Raw genomic sequence first — 16,871 nt, forward strand, 5'->3', positions numbered from 1 at the left:
ACAATACAACAGGGTATATACCTGGAGCCTAACTTCAACTGTTTCAGCTACATGGTGGAAGTGGTGGGTTTATGACATTTGACACCACTCTGCCCGTTAAGCAGGGTCTTCACCTTACCCACATCAAGAGCCTGAGGACTGGTGGCTCCACCCATGCCACCTAGCCACTTGCAACAGGTGTCCAAAAATAAGTGGTGCCTCCCAGTCATTATAGCCAACAGCACTGGGTGCCCATAGTCCGGCTGCAAAACCCATCCACCTACACACTCTAGGGAACAGGGACATGCTTTCCTCTCAGACACTCAGGGGCAGCCCTCAGACCCCTGCTTTGCTCAGTGCATGACCCACTACTGCAGCCAGATACCTGTACCTACTCCATACTCAAGCTGAATCCATACAAGAGAAGTAAACAGACTCCTGGGCTCACACACCTAGCAACAGATCTAACTACCTGGAGACAGGACGTTAGAGCTTCAAAGGCACCAATAATCAAACTAGCTCACATGAGCAGCCTATTTGGGCATATCAAAACAAAACAAAACAAGAAGCTAGGACACAGTAAGCAAACATAAAATAAATAAATATAATAACTTATTGATGGCTTGGAGACAACAGTCAATATCAAATCACATAAAGAGGCAGACCATGATGGCTTCAGCAAGCTCCCAAAACAAAGACTCAAGTAATCTTCCCCAGGAAGAGAACTTCTTGGAATTACTGGAGGTAGAATACAAAAGATTAACATACAAAATTCTTCAAGAGATCGGGAAAGAGATTATGCAAAATGCAGAACAAGCCAAGGAACACACAGACAGAGCAATAGAGGAACTTAAGACAACTATAGAAGAGCATAATGACAAATTTAACAGGCTTCAAGAATCCATAGAGAGACAGTAAACAGAAATCCAGAAGATTAACAATAAAATTTCAGAATTAGATAACTCAATACCTAATTACCATTCAGCATAATAATGCTGTGTATAATCAAACTACCAAAATTATCTTTGCTGTAACTTTTATACTAACACTTTTATTATCTAGTGATTTGATATTTGCAAACATAGCCATATACAGACACGTAGAAGATAGATCTCCCTTCATCCTTACAACAAATAAATGTAACGCTAGTTGTTTTTTTTTTGTTAATTCTGCATCTAATGCACAGCTCTAGGAATTGTGTTCTTCATCTGACATTAACCTGTTAAGAACTTAATAAACTGCCACAAGTTCCTGATTAAGCACAAGCAGCTTTACTGCCCAACTTTTCTGTATACACTGAGGGTATCCACGCTCTTTTCTGTGGGTCTTGCATTCGGGGTAAGCACCCAGGGTTAGGAATGCACTACAGTTAAGTGCAGAAAGAGGATTGGAAATATATGTGTGCATGTGTGTACATGTGTACCAACATGTTAACTCAGGTTACTGGCAGATGGTAGAATTTGAGGTAATTTTTCTTTTCTTTTTTGTGCTTTTCTTCATTTTTCAAATTTTCTACCATGAATAGGAGTTAGGTTTGTAATCAGCTATCTTTAACAGAAATAATAGAACAAGAGAAAAACACAGAAGAGAACTCAAATTCTTAAAAACTCTAGACTTACTGGACCAGTTGAGACTAGAGGACTTCCTGAGACTATCACCCTGAAATACTCTTTAAACCTTGAACCAAAATTATCCCGAGGTTACGGTTTAGCAAAATAACAGACTGATACACAAAATAAAGGATATTACCTGTGAGTAGGGTGCTCCATTAAAAAACCAACTATACGAGACCAAAAGATCAATGATTACTCTAAAGCAAAGATGAGAGGATAAGGGGGCAGGGAAACTAGAGTACTGGAGAGGGAGCAAACAGAATGCAGTTAAAGAGGATGTTGACACATTGTGAAAAACTAACTAATATTGCTGAACAATTTGTACACCAAAAAAAAACCCAAACCTGTTGCCATCGTGTCAATTCCAACTCATAGCGACCCTACAGGACAGAGTAGAACTGCCCCATAAGGTTTCCAAGGAGCATCTGGTGGATTCGAACTGCCAATCTTTTGTTTAGCAGCTGTAGCTCTTTTTTTTTATTTTTTTTATTTTTTCCTATAGAAAAATTTATACATACATTGTTATGTGACTCTAATTGCTCTCCCCATACTGTGACAGCACACTCCTCCTTTCCACCCGATTCCCCATGTCCATTCAACCAGCTCCTAACCCTCTCTGCCTTCCCATCTCACCTCCAGACAGAAGCTGCCCATTTAGTCTCTTGCATCTACTTGAGCTAAGAGGCACACTTTATGTCCCACGGTTCAGTCCAATCCCTGTCTAAAGAGCTGGCCTCGTAAATTGTTTTAGTTCTGGGCTGATAGAGAATCCGGGGGCCATGCTTTTCAGGGTTCTTCCAGTCTCAGACAGATCATTAAGTCTGGTCTTTTTACTAGAATTTGAGTTCTGCATCCCACCTTTCTCCTGCTCCATCTGGGACTCTCTGTTGTGTTCCCTGTCAGGGCGGTCATTGTGGTAGCCGGGGACCACCTGGTTCTTCTGGTCTCAGGCTGATGAAATCTCTGCTATGTGGCCCTTTCTGTCTCTTGGACTAATACTTTCCTCGTGTCTTTGGGGTTCTTCATTCTCCTTTACTCCGGGTGGTTGGGACCACCTGATGCATCTTAGATGGCCACTTGCAAGCTTTTAAGACCTCAGATGCCACTCACCAAAGTAGGATGCAGAACATTTTCTTAATAAGCTTTGTTATGCCAGTTGACCTAGATGTCCCCTGAAAGCATGGTCCCCAGACCCCTACCCCTGCTACTCTGTCCCTCAAAGTGTCTGACTGTACTCAGGAAACTTCTTAGCTTTGGTTTAGTCCAGTTGTGCTGACTTCCCTGTAGTGTGTGCTGTCCTTCCCTTCACCTAAGATAATTCTTAACAGCTACAGCTCTTAACCACTACGCCACCAGGGTTTCTGAACAATTTGTATAGAAATTATCAAATGGGAATCTAATTTTCTGTATAAACTTTCACCGAAAACACACACGCAAAAACATACCAGGAGTACCTTTTGGCATCTCAGTGTCACTCTCTGCTTCTGAGTCAGATGCAATTGCGTTCTTGCGTTTCATTCGTAAAACTTCATCTTCACTATCACTGCCTCTTGCAGATTCTATATGAGTAGAATTAGAAGTTCTGCATGATCACAGTCACATCACAGTTTTGAAGTTAGTGTTTTAAAAGTAACATAGGGTGTAAACAAGCCGTGGTACATCCATATAATGGAATACTACTCAGCAATAAATATGAATGAACTACTAATACACTTAACAATTTGAATGAATCTCAAATACTTTATGCTAAGTGAAATAAACCAATCTCAAAAAGTTACATACTGTATGATTCCATTTATGACATTCTCAAAAAGACAAAACCGTAGTGGTAGAACAGATCAGTGGTTGCCAAGGTTGAGAGGTGGGCGAAGGATGTGACTACAAAGAATAGCATGAGGGAGTTTTTTGGTCTGACAGAACTGTTCTGTACCCTGACTGTGGTGGTGGTTACACAAATCTATACATGTGTTAAAATTAACAGAACTGTATACACACACAATCAAGTTTACTGTATGTTTATTTAAAAAATAGAAAAATTTAAAAAGCAACATTGGTTTCCATAAGCAGAAAAACTTAGTAGAAATGAGAGAAGTAGTCCTGAAACATATGATCAAATCTATATAAGTCTCATAGAATAAAAAGAAATACGAGGTAAAAATATTGGAAAGAAGAAAAAATTATATCATAATTTCTGGTTGGTACAACTATCTACCTAAAAACTTCAAGAAATTCAACTGAACTGCTATAGAACTAGGAAAAGTTAAGCGGGGTGACCAGTTACAAGATTCTCTCCTGTGACCCTAGTCTTATGTTAACCAGCTAGTATTTGGGAAGTAGTATACGAGTATTAAAGATTCTGACAACAGTACAAACAACCCAACTCTGAAATAGTGACTGGATACTTACTGTGGTCCCATATTCTACACAGACCTGTATCTACCTCTGGAAAAATTCTGACCTCCCTCCTAATACTGCTAGAATGTGGTCTTGAATGACATCCTGCGAGTATGTGTTACAGTGAAAAAGATTCCCTCCTATTTAAACTCTCTAAGAAGACACGATAAAAATTTAATATAATCAGTCACCTAAAGAAATAAAGCAATCCAGATATTACTTTAGGAAGACTTCCAACCTAATCAAGATGGTTATTATATAATATGAAGAAATGTGATATCTAAATTTTATCATACTCCATATGAAGAACATATTAACTTGATCAGAATACTCTCAACAGCTATTATAAAAGGGAGGTCCAGAAAGCCAAAATTTAGCTGTGTGTTTCCTACAGTCTTTAAGGAATGAGTGCCCTGACCCAAAAACTTCTCCCTAGGTTTAGGGTGCATGTGTCAAGCTATCATAGCTCAATAACACTGGCCATTGAGATCATGCAGCTGTCCTCATATTTTCTGGATTTTATGCTCCCCAAGCAACTTCCTGATTATTAATTCAGCATCCACTATAGGTTTGTTCCTGGAGAAAGAATACAATGATAAGAGAGAAATAACTGATCCTCTTGAAACAAACAATTTTGCAATTAAATTTTTATACAATCATTTCTTATGAATTTGATTAGCTGAGTAAACTCCTCAGAGACTGATCACCTCTGGATGATCAAATGTTGGGTCCCAAAAGGCTGAGCTAAAGCAAGCTGCCCACACTTCAGTACAACCTATAGGGACAGTTCAATGGTATTGCTTTTTTTTCCCCTTAGACAAATATATTCTCAGCTGAGGCATGCTCTTCAACCAGTTACCCGAGGAAATGGAAACAACTCTATTGTCAAGGTACTCTAGCACAATACATCTCTCTAAGACTAGCCTCTTTAAAAAAAATTTTCCTGATCTAGCATTAACATGCGGAACGGGACGAGACAGAAGGAATAAATGGATTAGAAAAATCGAAAAGAAAAACGTATAGAATTAGAAAAGCTTAAAATGGAGGACAGAAGAGAAAAAAAACCCGTAGCAGACTTAATGGTCTAACTGAGACTGGAGGAAGCCCAGAAAGCATGGTCCCCGGACTCTCTGTCAACCCTGCACTAAAACCATTCCTGAGGCCAACTCTTCAGACAAAGGTTGGACTAGACTGTGGGACATAAAATGATACTCGTGAAGAGTGTGCTTCTTAGCGCAAGTGGATACATGAGTCTAAACGGGCAGCTTCTGTCCAGAGTGAGATTAGAAGGCAGAGAGTGTCAGGAGCTGGTTGAACAGACATGGGAAATCGGGGGTAGAAAGGAGGAATGTGCTGTCACAGTATAGGGAGAGCAATTAGGGTCACATAACAATGTACGTATACATTTCTGCATAAGAGACTAACTTGAAATGTAAACTTTCACTTAAACTACAATAACAAAAAAAAAAAAAACCCATAGGATAATAAAGATGGAAGTGAAAAAACAATAGAAGAAAATAAATGGGCTGCTGCTGTATCTGATTGCTTCTACTAAAAACAATTTAAGTGCTCATAAATGTATTACCTGATTTATGGTCCTGTTCCTCTTCATCATCTGAATGCCTGCGTTCTTCATCGGAGGCCTGTGGTCTTTCATCGTCAGAATTTTGTTTCTCCTCATCAGATATCTGTGGCCGTTCTTCATCATCAGAATTCTGTTTCTCATCATCATTATCAGAAGCTGCTGGCTGTTCATCATCAGAATTAGCCTTCTCCTCCTCAGACAGCTGTTGTCTATCATCATCTGAGAGCTGAGGCCGCTCCTCATCATCTGTGTTCTGCATTTTCTCCTCATCCTCATCAGAATTCTGCAGCTTGTCTTCATCAGACCCTTGTGCCCTCTCCTCATCATCAGAATTATGTATCTTTTCATCATCTGACTGATCACTTTTATCTTCTCTGCCCCATTTTTCATCATCTGACTGTGCTTTTTCAGAACCTTCTGCTTCTGACTGATGGCTCCCTCCATATGACCTATGACCTTCATCTTCACCATCATTATGGGCTTCTGATCCACTGTGCTGATCTACATCTGAAGGGTCATTGTCTTCAGGGTCAGAATGCTCAGAAGCTTCTGATCTATTGTCAGATCTTTCCGAGTGATTATCACTCCCACTATGATGAGAAGCTCCCTCATCCTCACTGTCATCTCCAAACAGTTCCTTATTACTTGGCTTTCCTGAATCACCTCTTTCATCTTGATCGCTTTCACTTCCAGAGGCATTACTGCCAGAAGCAGCATTCTCTTGATCAGAATCTGAGTCAGATCCAGAATCAGAATCTATGAGAGAAAATTTACACTCAAATTCATGTAACGATAAGTGATGTTTGCAAAAAAGGTGGGGTAAGAAACTCCAAAAGTCCATCCCAACATAAAAGCAACAACAACAAAAAAAACCTGGCAAAAACTGTTAGCACCAACTTTCTCAGTACTCTAGAAACTGACCACAAGTTGCAGCAACCAGGGAAATACTTAACTGAAAATTAAAAAAAAGCTGAATCTCTGTAAGAAAAGACAGCTTTGTGGTGTTTTAACTTACCCTGGTCCCATCCCCTGTCTCTAGTTCAGTGGTACCGTGAAGATAACAGCCCATATTCTCAGTATACCTTCTTTCACAAAGGACTGTGATTATTACACCTTATTCAAAAAAGGATTGTGATTATTTGTTTTGACCTGCCAGGTGGCTCCCTGGAGGACCAGTTTAAAGGGCTTACCTTTATCCCACCTAACTTGGAACTCTCCCAGTGCTGAGGCAGCTACTTGGGGGCATTTGTCAAAAATGTCTACAGACAAATGTATTGGTTGCAGGGAAAACAAACAGCATTTGGAGCAACAACAGACTAACCAAAAAGTTTTAGAGGAAAGGCCGGGGAATGAGGTGCTTGGGGAATGTCATGGATTGAATTATGTCCCCCCAAAAATGTGTGTATCAATTTGGCTGGGCCATGATTCCCAGTATTGTGTGGTTGTCCTCCATTTTGTGATTGTAATTTAATGTTAAAGACGATTAGAATGGGATTGTACAACACTCTTACTAAGGTCACATCCTTGATCCAACATAAAGGGAGTCTCCCTATGGTGTGGCCTGCACACCTTTTATCTTACAAGAGATAAAAGGAAAGGGAAGCAAGCAGAGAATTGGGAACCTCATACCACCAAGAAAGCAGTGCCTGGAGCAGAGCACGTCCTTTGGACCTGAGGTTCCTGAGTAGAGAAGCTCCCAGACCAGAGGAAGACTGATGACATGGACCTTCCTCCAGAGCCGACAAAGAAAGCATTCCCTTGGAGCTGACACCCTGAATTTGGACTTGTAGCCTACTGGACTGTGAGAGAATAAACTTCTCTTTGTTAAAGCCATCCACTTGTGGTATTTTTGTCACAGCAGTACCAGATGACCAAGACAGGGAATAAGGGCTTTTAAAACCTCCCATATATTCCTGGGATTTTAGAAGGTCACACACATGCCCAGCGATATGCACATGCTCAGAAAAGACCTAAGAAGGCATACTACATTCTCACCTCTGGCTGATCTTCAGGATCTGCACAAACAGGAAGCGAAGGCTAAGGCAGGGTTGTAAACTGTCTGGCTGAGTGCTGAAAGCAAGCGCCATCACAAACACGGAGCCAATCTGTAATACCAAACCAGTTGTCGTCGAGTTGATTCCGACTCATAGAGATCTTACAGAACAGAGTAGAACTGCCCTGTAGGGTATCCAAGGCTGTAATCTTTAAGGAAGCAGATTGCCACATCTTTCTCCTGCGGAGTGGCTGGTGGGTTTGAACCACTGACCTTTCACAGTTAGCAGCCAAGCGTTCAACCACTGTGCCACCAAGACTCCTTCAATCTGTAATGACTGCGAGATCTGATAGGCATTTAAGGAAATTTCTGTCTAATTACTAGTTGACTTCCTAGTTGACTACTACAAAGCTAAAAGAACTGAGATATCAGTGGCCACACGACAAAAAAATTTAGATTTTACAATATTAGTTTAAAAAAAGTCACTAAACAAGCAACAACAACCAACAAGCAGCAAGAAATCTTGGGGAGGAAGGAGAAACTGATTTCCACAGTTATTACATTATAATATTTTTCAAAGTGTCTAGTTTTCAACAAAAAAATTATAAAACATACAAAGAAACAAGAAAGTGTGGCCCAGACACAGGAAAAAAGGCAGTTAATAGAAATTGGTCCTGAAAAAGCCCAGATATTGTTCTACTTCCTAGTTCGTTATGCAGTGGCTAAGGTCTTAAAAGTCTGCAAGCGGCCATGCAAGGCACAACAATTGGTCTCTCTTCGCCTGGAGCAACACAGGAAGAAGGAGCATTAGAATACAAGAAGGATATGAAATGTGTGGCTAACTGCCTCCATGAACAACCGCCTCTTTTGCCATGAGACCAGAAAAATTGGATGTTGCCTTGCTACCATTACTGAACATTCTGATCAAAGATTCCATGGACCTTCCTCCAGAGCCGACAAAGAAAGCATTCCCTTGGAGCTGACACCCTGAATTTGGACTTGTAGCCTACTGGACTGTGAGAGAATAAACTTCTTTTTGTTAAAGCCATCCACTTGTGGTATTCCCCCTGATCAAAAGGGGGAAACGCAGAAGAGAACTTCAAATTCTCATGGACTCCAGACTTCCTGGAGCCATGAAGGTTGGATGAACCCCTGAAACTATTGTCCTGAGATAATCTTTAAACCTTAAACCAAAAATAACCCCTGAAATCTTCTTAAAACCAAACAATAGCTTAGCTTAACTAGTAAAGAATGCCTGCCTTGAGCATTATGCTCTTTTAAAAACTATCTATATGGGATCAAATTGACAACAGTAACTTGAAAGACTGGTAGGAACCTTAGGGGGCAGTGAATTTATGCTAATGAGAGAGGAACAACTTAGAAGGTGAGAATGGCTGCACAACTCAAAGAATGTAATCAATGTCACTGAAGGGTACATGTATAAACTGTTGAACTGGTATATGTTTTGCTGTGTAAATTCTCAACAACAACAAAATAAATAAATTATAAAAATTTAAAAAAGCAGCAGCCCAGATATTGGACTCATTAAACAAAGACTTTAATCAGCTATTTTAAATATGTTCAAAGAACTAAAGAAAACTTCAGACAAAAAAATAAAAAAAAAAAAAAAAAATCATGAAAATAATGTCTTACTAAATAGAGAATATCAGTAAAGAAAATTTAAAAAAGAAACAAAATAGAAATTCTGGAGCTGACAAGTATAATGTTATTGCTGTTGTCAGGAAGCTGAAATGAAAAATTCACTAGAGGGATTCAATAGTAGCTTTAAGCAAGCAGAAGAAAGAATCAGTGAACTAGTTATTTTCCATAACTCTCAGAGTCCAAAGAGATAATGAAAATATGCTACTGTCACATCCATACTACCATCAGGACCAACAGTAACTTTCAGGAAAAGCACATCAGATTTTGTTAGTTCAACCCAAGGTATGCCTACAGTGTTTGTGCTTATTTTCAAGATACTTTATGAACACTATTAATTTCCATGGTAGGCTATATTCTTGTTCACAACCCTTTCCTCTCTTCCCTATAAAAGGGTTATATAACCCCACGTCTATACGAGACTCTCAGTTTCTAGGCATTTCCCAACCTCAATGACATGCTTGACTATGTGACCTGCTCTGGCCAATGGAATGTGAGTGGTCAAGATGCATGCTATACCTGATCAGAAGCTTTAAAAGCAATTGCATGGTTCAGCTTGGGCTCTTACCCTTCTTCCCTCTGCTGCAAGATTAATTGTCCTAGATAGCAGCTACTTCTTTAGCCTGGATCCCAGAATGAGAAAAAACATGGAGCAAATACACAGTCCACCCTCAGTCCTTATATAATGTGAGATAGAAGAATTGTTGTAAGCCACTGACATATGGAGGTTGTTTATTATGGTATTAAGCTGACTAATACAATCCTGTAAAGTTCATTAAGTTCAAAGGCAAAGTAAAGTGATGTGGTCTAATTATAATGGAAATGAATAGGAAATTCAACTTTACATATGTAAGTACCCAGTAGAGGTTCATATCACGTCACGACTTAGTAATAAATGGGTCTACATTTTGTTTGTCGTACTGTGATGGCTTGCGTATTGCTGTGATGCTGGAAGCTATGCCACTGGTATTCAAATACTGGCAGGGTAATCCACGGTGGACTGGTTTTACCTGAGCTTCCAGACTAAGACATACTAGGAAGAAGCACCTGGTGGTCTGCTTCTGAAAAAAATTAGCTGATGAAAACCTTATGAATAGCAGCGGAACACTGTCTGATAGTGCCAAAAGATGAGCCCCTCAGGTTGAAAGGTACTCAAAAGATGACTGGGAAAGAGCTGCCTCCTCAAAGTACAGTCGGCCTTAATGACATGGATGGAGTCAAGCTTTCGGGACCTTCATTTGCTGATGTGGCATGACTCAAAGTGACAAGAAACAGCTGCAAGCATCCATCAATAATAGGAACGTGGAATGTACGAAGTATAAATCTCAGAAAATTTGAAGTCATCAAAAAATGAAATGGAATGCATCAACATTAATATCCTATGAGTTAGTGAGCTGAAATGGACTGGTATTGGCCATTTTGAATCGGACAATCATATAGTCTACTATGCCAGGAATGACAAACTGAAGAGGAATGGTGTTGCATTTACCATCAAAAAGAGTATTTCAAGATCCATCCTGAAGTACAATGCTGTCAGTAATAGGATGATATCTATACGACTACAAGGATGACCAGTTAATACAACTATTATTCAAATGTACACACCAACCACTAAGGCCAAAGATGAAGAAATTAAAGACTTTTACCAACTTCTGCAGTCTGAAATTGATCATACATGCAATCAAGATGCATTGATAATTACTGGCGACTGGAATGCGAAAGTTGGAAACAAAGAAGAAGAATCAGTAGTTGGAAAATATGGTCTTGGTGACAGAAATGATGGCAGATACTACATGATAGAATTCTGCAAGGCTAACAACTTCTTCATTGCAAATTCAACAACATAAATGGCAACTACACATGTAGACTTTGCCAGATGGAATACATAGGAATCAAATCAACTACATTTGGGGAAACAGACAATGGAAAAGCTCAGTATCATCAGTCAAACAAGGCCAGGGGCTGACTGTGGAATAGATCATCAATTGCTGATACGCAAGTTGAAGGTGAAGTTTAAGAAAATTAGAACAAGTCCCTGAGAGCCAAAGTACAACCGAGTATATCTCACCAGACTTTAGAGATCATCTCAAGAACAGATTTGATGCATTGAACACTAATGACCGAACACCAGACAAGTTGTGGAATGACATCAAGGACATCATACATGAAGAAAGCAAAAGGTCATTAAAAAGACAAGAAAGAAAGAAAAGACCAAAATGGATGTCAGAAGAGACTGAAACTTGCTCTTGAACATCAAGTAGCTAAAGCAAATGGAAGAAATGATGATGTTAAAGAGCTGAAGAGAAGATTTCAAAGAGCGGCTTGAGAAGACAAAATAAAGTATTATAATGACATGTGCAAAGACCTGGAGTTAGAAAACCTAAAGGGAAGAATATGCTCAGCATTTCTCTAGCTGACAGAACTGAAGAAAAAATTTAAGCCTTGAGTTGCAATACTGAAGGATTCTATAGGCAAAATATTGAACGATGCAGGAAGCATCAAAAGAAGATGGAAGGCCAGAAGAACTAGATGGTGCCTGGCTACCACCAATAACCACCCTAACAGGGAACACAACAGAGAGTCTCTGATGGAGCAGGAGAAAAGTGGGGTGCAGAATTCAAATTCTAACAAAAACCAGACTTGATGGTCTGACTGAGACTGGAGGGACCCCAGAAGACATGGCCCCTGGGCTCTCTGTTAGCCCAGAACTGAAACCATTCCCGAAGCCAACTCTTCAGATAAAGGTTAGACTGGACTATAACAAAAAATGATACTCGTGAAGACAGTGCTTCTTAGCTCAAGTAGATACATGAGACTAAATGGGCAGCTCCTGTCTGGAGGCGAGATGAGAAGGCAAAAAGAGACAGGAGTTGGTTGAATGGACACGGGAAATCTAGAGTGGAAAGGAGGAGTGTGCTGTCACATTATAGGGAGAGCAACTAAGGTCACATAACAATGTGTGTATAAATTTTTGTATGAGAAACTAACTTGAACTATAAACTTTCACTTAAAGCACAATGAAAAATTTTTTAAAAAGATGGAAGGAATACACATAGTCACTGTATCAAAAAGAATTGGTCAACATCAACCATTTCAGGAAGCAGCATATGATCAAGAACCAAAGATACTGAAGGAAGAAGTCTAAGCTGCACCGAAGACACTGGTAAAAAAACAAGGCTCCAGGAATTGACAGAATACCAACTGAGATGATTCAACAAATCGATGCAGCACTGGAAATGCTTACTCATCTGTGCCAAGAAATTTGGAAGACAACTACCTGGCCAACCAACTAGAAGAGATCCATATATGTGCCCACTCTGTGATCCAACAGAATGCAGAAATTATCTAAGAATATCATTAGTATCATATACAAGTAAAATTTTGCTGAAGATCATTCAAAAGCAGTTGCAGCAGGACACTAACAGGAAACTGCCAGAAATTCAAGCTGGATTCAGAAGAGGGTGTGGAACAAGGGATATCACTGCTGATGTCAGATGGACCCTGGCTGAAAGCATAGAATACAAGAAAGATGTCTACCTGTGTTTTATTGACTATGCAAAGGCATTCGACTGTGTGGATCATAACAAACTATGGATAACACTGCAAAGAATGGGAATTCCAGAACACTTAATCGTGCTCATGAGGAACCTGTACATAGACCAAGAGGCAGTTGTTCGAACAGAACAAGAGGATACTGAGTGGTTTAAAGTCAGGAAAGGTGTGTGTCAGGGTTGTATCCTTTCACCACACCTATTCAATCTGTATGCTGGGCAAATAATCCAAGAAGCTGGACTATATGAAGAAGAACGCGGCATCGGGATTAAAGGAAGACTCATTAACAACCTGCATTGTGAAGATGACACAACATTGCTTGCTGAAAGTGAAGAGGACTTGAAGCACTTACTGATGAAGATCAAAGACTGCAGCCTTCAGTATGGATTACACCTCAACATAAAGAAAGCAAAAATCCACACAAATGGACCAATAAACATCATGATAAACAGAGATAAGATTTGAGGTTGTCAAGGATTTCATTTTACTTGGATCCACAATCAACGGCCATGGAAGCAGCAGTCAAGAAATCAAACAACGTATTGCATTGGGCAAATCTGCTGCAAAAGACCTCTTTAAAGTGTTAAAAAAGCTAAGATGTCACCTTGAAGACTAAGGTGAGCCTGACCCAAGCCATGATGTTTTCAATCGCCTCATATGCATGTGAAAGGTGGACAATAAATAAGGAAGACCAAAGAAGAATTGATGCCTTTGAATTATGATGCTGGCAAAGAATATTGAATATACCATGGGCTGCCGGAAGAACAAACAAATCTGTCTTGAAAGAAGTACAGTCAGAATTCTTCTTAGAAGCGACGATGGAAAGACTTCATCTTGCATACATTGGACATGTTATCACGAGGGCCCAGTCCCTGGAGAAGGACATCATGCTTGGAAAATTAGAGGGTCAGCATGAAGTCCTTCTCCAAGGGAAGACTTCTCAAAGAGATGGATTGACACAGCAGCTGCAACAATGGACTCAAGCATAGCAAGGATAGTGAGGATGGCACAGTGTTTCGTTCTGTTGTATACAGGGTCGCTATGAGTCAGAACCAACTGGACAGCACCTAACAACAACTAACTAGTTTGTAAGCAGAGAAGCATCTCTAACAGGTCTTAATTTTTAAAAATTCTATTCCCAAAATTGAAAAAAAACGTTGCACACAACCTTGAGTAACAGAATGATAAGTAGACAAACCCTCAACATCTAACTGAAGTAAAGAGAAAAGCAACTGGCACATTTATACAGGAAAGAAATACACTGGGCCTAGGTAGGGATTCTACCTACTGTTAAGCTAAAAACTTGTCAGGTGTAATTATTTTTTACAACTTTCAGAGCCCAGGGAGGTAACAGGATTGCCCTGGCACATCTATACTACTTTCATGATCAACAGCAATCTTCAGGGATAGAACACTAGATTTGAAAGCAAATGCTAGAGAATTCCATCATCTAAGGAGACCCTAGGTAGTGCAAACAGTAAAGCACTTGACTACTAGCCAAAAGGTTGGCAGAGGCGCCTTAGAAGACAGACCTGGTGATCTGCTTCTGAAAGGTCACAGCCTTGAAAACCCTATGGAACAGTTCTACTCTGCACACATGGGGTCACCATGAGCTGGAATCAGCTGGAAGGCAACTAACAATAACAACAAAAAAACCCATGAAGCCCAGGGAAGCAACGATCTGTACACATTACTTTCCCAGACAGAGTTTGCAATGGGAAACTGCAGGATACACCTTACCAAACTATTGCTTCTACTTATCCAGTTATTAAGCATTTATGTAAGTTTCATCATTATATTCCCAACACCCAGCAAGGAAGCTAGAACATGATACCAGTTACCAGTTGTCAAGTTGACTCCAACTCATGGAGACCCCCATGTGTGTCAGAGTAGAACATCGGGTTCTTGATGGCTGATTTTAAAGTAGATCACCAGGCCTTTTTCTGAGGTGCCTCTGGGTGGACGGGAACGTCCAACCTTTCAGTTAACAGCCAAGTGCATTAACCACTTGCACCACCCAGGGACTCCAGAATATGATAGGGATGAATAAATACAGGTAGTCCCCAACTTACGACAGGGTTCCGTTCTGACAGTTCCATTGTATGGTGGGTTCTGACAAAAGCTGAATGCCTCTTTTTTTTTCCTTCATTATTATTGCCTTTTATTATAGTACCTTCATAAACCTGATATTCATTTGTTTTTAGAGGATGGAAACATTACATATAAACATCTGCAAGTGAACATCTAAGAATGATAACATCTGCAAATTACACGTAGCAACACTGTATTAAAAAAAAACACAGATGGTATTAGTTGTAACTTAATACTAGAACACTCCTAAGCTGGGGACTACCTGTACTTGTTGAGGAGAGTGAATGACTTCATGGAAGTAAGTGAGTCACAGGAGGGTTTACACGGAGCTGTGCCTAGAATGACCAATGGGATATGGACAAGAAAACTGTAGGGAAAATGAAAACATGTGCAAAGGTAGTGGAACAGAGTTAGTACACAGGGCTTTACCCTTCCAGACTCATTCTGACTACAGCCTCCTGGATACCTATCCCAGTAGAACCTGTCACATTCGAATTCAGTTCTCTGTACCTCCACGGGCACTCAGTTCACTACATTCTACAAGTTACTAATAAGCTGGAGTTGAAGAAAATGGAGAAAAAAAAGAACAATCATAAGAATTCATTTTGCTAAGAAAAAATATATATATACATACATATACACTACACAGAGCCTAGAGGGCTGCAAGAATTCTGAACTTGATCTTGGGCCTCTTCTCACTTCAAGTAACGCCCATTCATGTTTCAGACTCAAAAATCCACAGTCCCTGGGCCAGAAATGCTTACAGAGCAAGCATTACCAATACTTCCACACACCAGAAGTCATTTCATTCATTTCATCAACAAATCTTTCATCCCTCCTCTCCAAACACAGTCCGCTATGCTCTTCAAAACTAACACCACCGACTCAACAGATTGTGAAGTTTGTGCACAAGCTCTCAGAAGACGGATTCACTCCAGTCCATAACGTCTGTACAGCACTAACCTGGTATCCTTCCCAGACACTTCACACTCCCCATCAGATCACCTAATGCTCCGGTTTCGTTCAAGAAGGCAATCTGAGGACCTCTGTAAATTCGTCCACCACATCCCCACACTCCTCAGCAACTCATTTCCATCTATTCAAAAACAGTCCTTATTTTGCGCTGGCCTGTGCAAGGCAGGACAGAGCATGAAGTCAGGGTTCCTCCCCGGACTGCGCAGATTCGCCTGCGCCCCTACGCTGGACCCGCGCCCTCTTCGCTCCATGGACACCCATAACCTCGAGGTGCAGATTCTGCGTTTATCCCTCGGTCCCCGCTAGCCGGAGACAAGCGCAGGGAGCGCTGAGGCAGAAGGGGGAGGACATGCCACCTCCCGCCCACAGCGCCAAAGCATTCGCAGACCCGGAACCTTATAGCGGTCTGTCTATCCCCGCGGAAGCCCTGCCACGCATCCCTTCTGCGAGCCCACCTTTACGTTCAGCATCGCTATCGACGTCGCTGCCAAAGAGATCCTCCATATCCGCCATTGCCGCACTCTCCTGCGGCTGCCTCGGCTCTGGGCGGCTCTGCGCCGGTATTTACGGCACAGAACCAACGAAACGCGACAGTGTCGCAAAGATTTGCTTAAAAGCACTCCTCTCTTTCCGTGACGTAGTTTTCGTGTGGTCCGTAAACTTGCAAGTCTCTTAAATCCGCGCTGTGGCCAAGCCCGCTGTCATTGTTAATATCTGTCCTTAACAGGTGAGGATTGTCTCCTGGGTCAGGCCATCGCGTCACCCTTGTTAAAGGGCTTCAGACCGTGCTAAACCCATCACGAGTCAGGCCTGAAGCCCTTGTTTCATATTGACTGGGGGTTAGATTTTTTTGGTCTTGGGGCCCTTTACGCTCTTTAAAGTTGTTAAGGATCCCAAAGAACTTTTGCTTATATGGGTTGTATCCATTGATATTTACAATATTAGTAATTAAAGCAGAAAATTTTAAAAGATTAATTCATTTAAAATAACAGTAATAATCGTGTTAACGTAAATAACACTTTCATATAAA

At 40.7% G+C, this 16,871-nt stretch overlaps 1 protein-coding gene across 3 annotated transcripts in view; it reads right to left on the bottom strand.

The window, feature by feature from the left end:
- The window catches only part of LEO1 (LEO1 homolog, Paf1/RNA polymerase II complex component), a 53,001-nt gene extending 36,597 nt beyond the window's left edge, over positions 1-16,404 (bottom strand). For 2 of the 3 annotated variants that reach the window (XM_023732483.1, XM_023732484.1), the window contains exons 1-3: positions 16,297-16,383; positions 5,572-6,327; positions 3,038-3,151 (exon numbers count right to left, since the gene is read on the bottom strand). In XM_023732483.1, the coding sequence (XP_023588251.1) occupies positions 3,038-3,151; positions 5,572-6,327; positions 16,297-16,354 (928 nt within the window). In that variant the 5' untranslated portion in view covers positions 16,355-16,383. Of the gene's footprint in view, positions 1-3,037; positions 3,152-5,571; positions 6,328-16,296 lie in introns of all 3 variants that reach the window. The other variant, XM_004377670.2, reaches the window with a different exon arrangement.
- Positions 16,405-16,871: the final 467 nt, after the last annotated feature.

Source organism: Trichechus manatus, unplaced genomic scaffold (assembly GCF_000243295.1).
Source record: "Trichechus manatus latirostris isolate Lorelei unplaced genomic scaffold, TriManLat1.0 scaffold00052, whole genome shotgun sequence".
Taxonomy (NCBI): domain Eukaryota; kingdom Metazoa; phylum Chordata; class Mammalia; order Sirenia; family Trichechidae; genus Trichechus; species Trichechus manatus.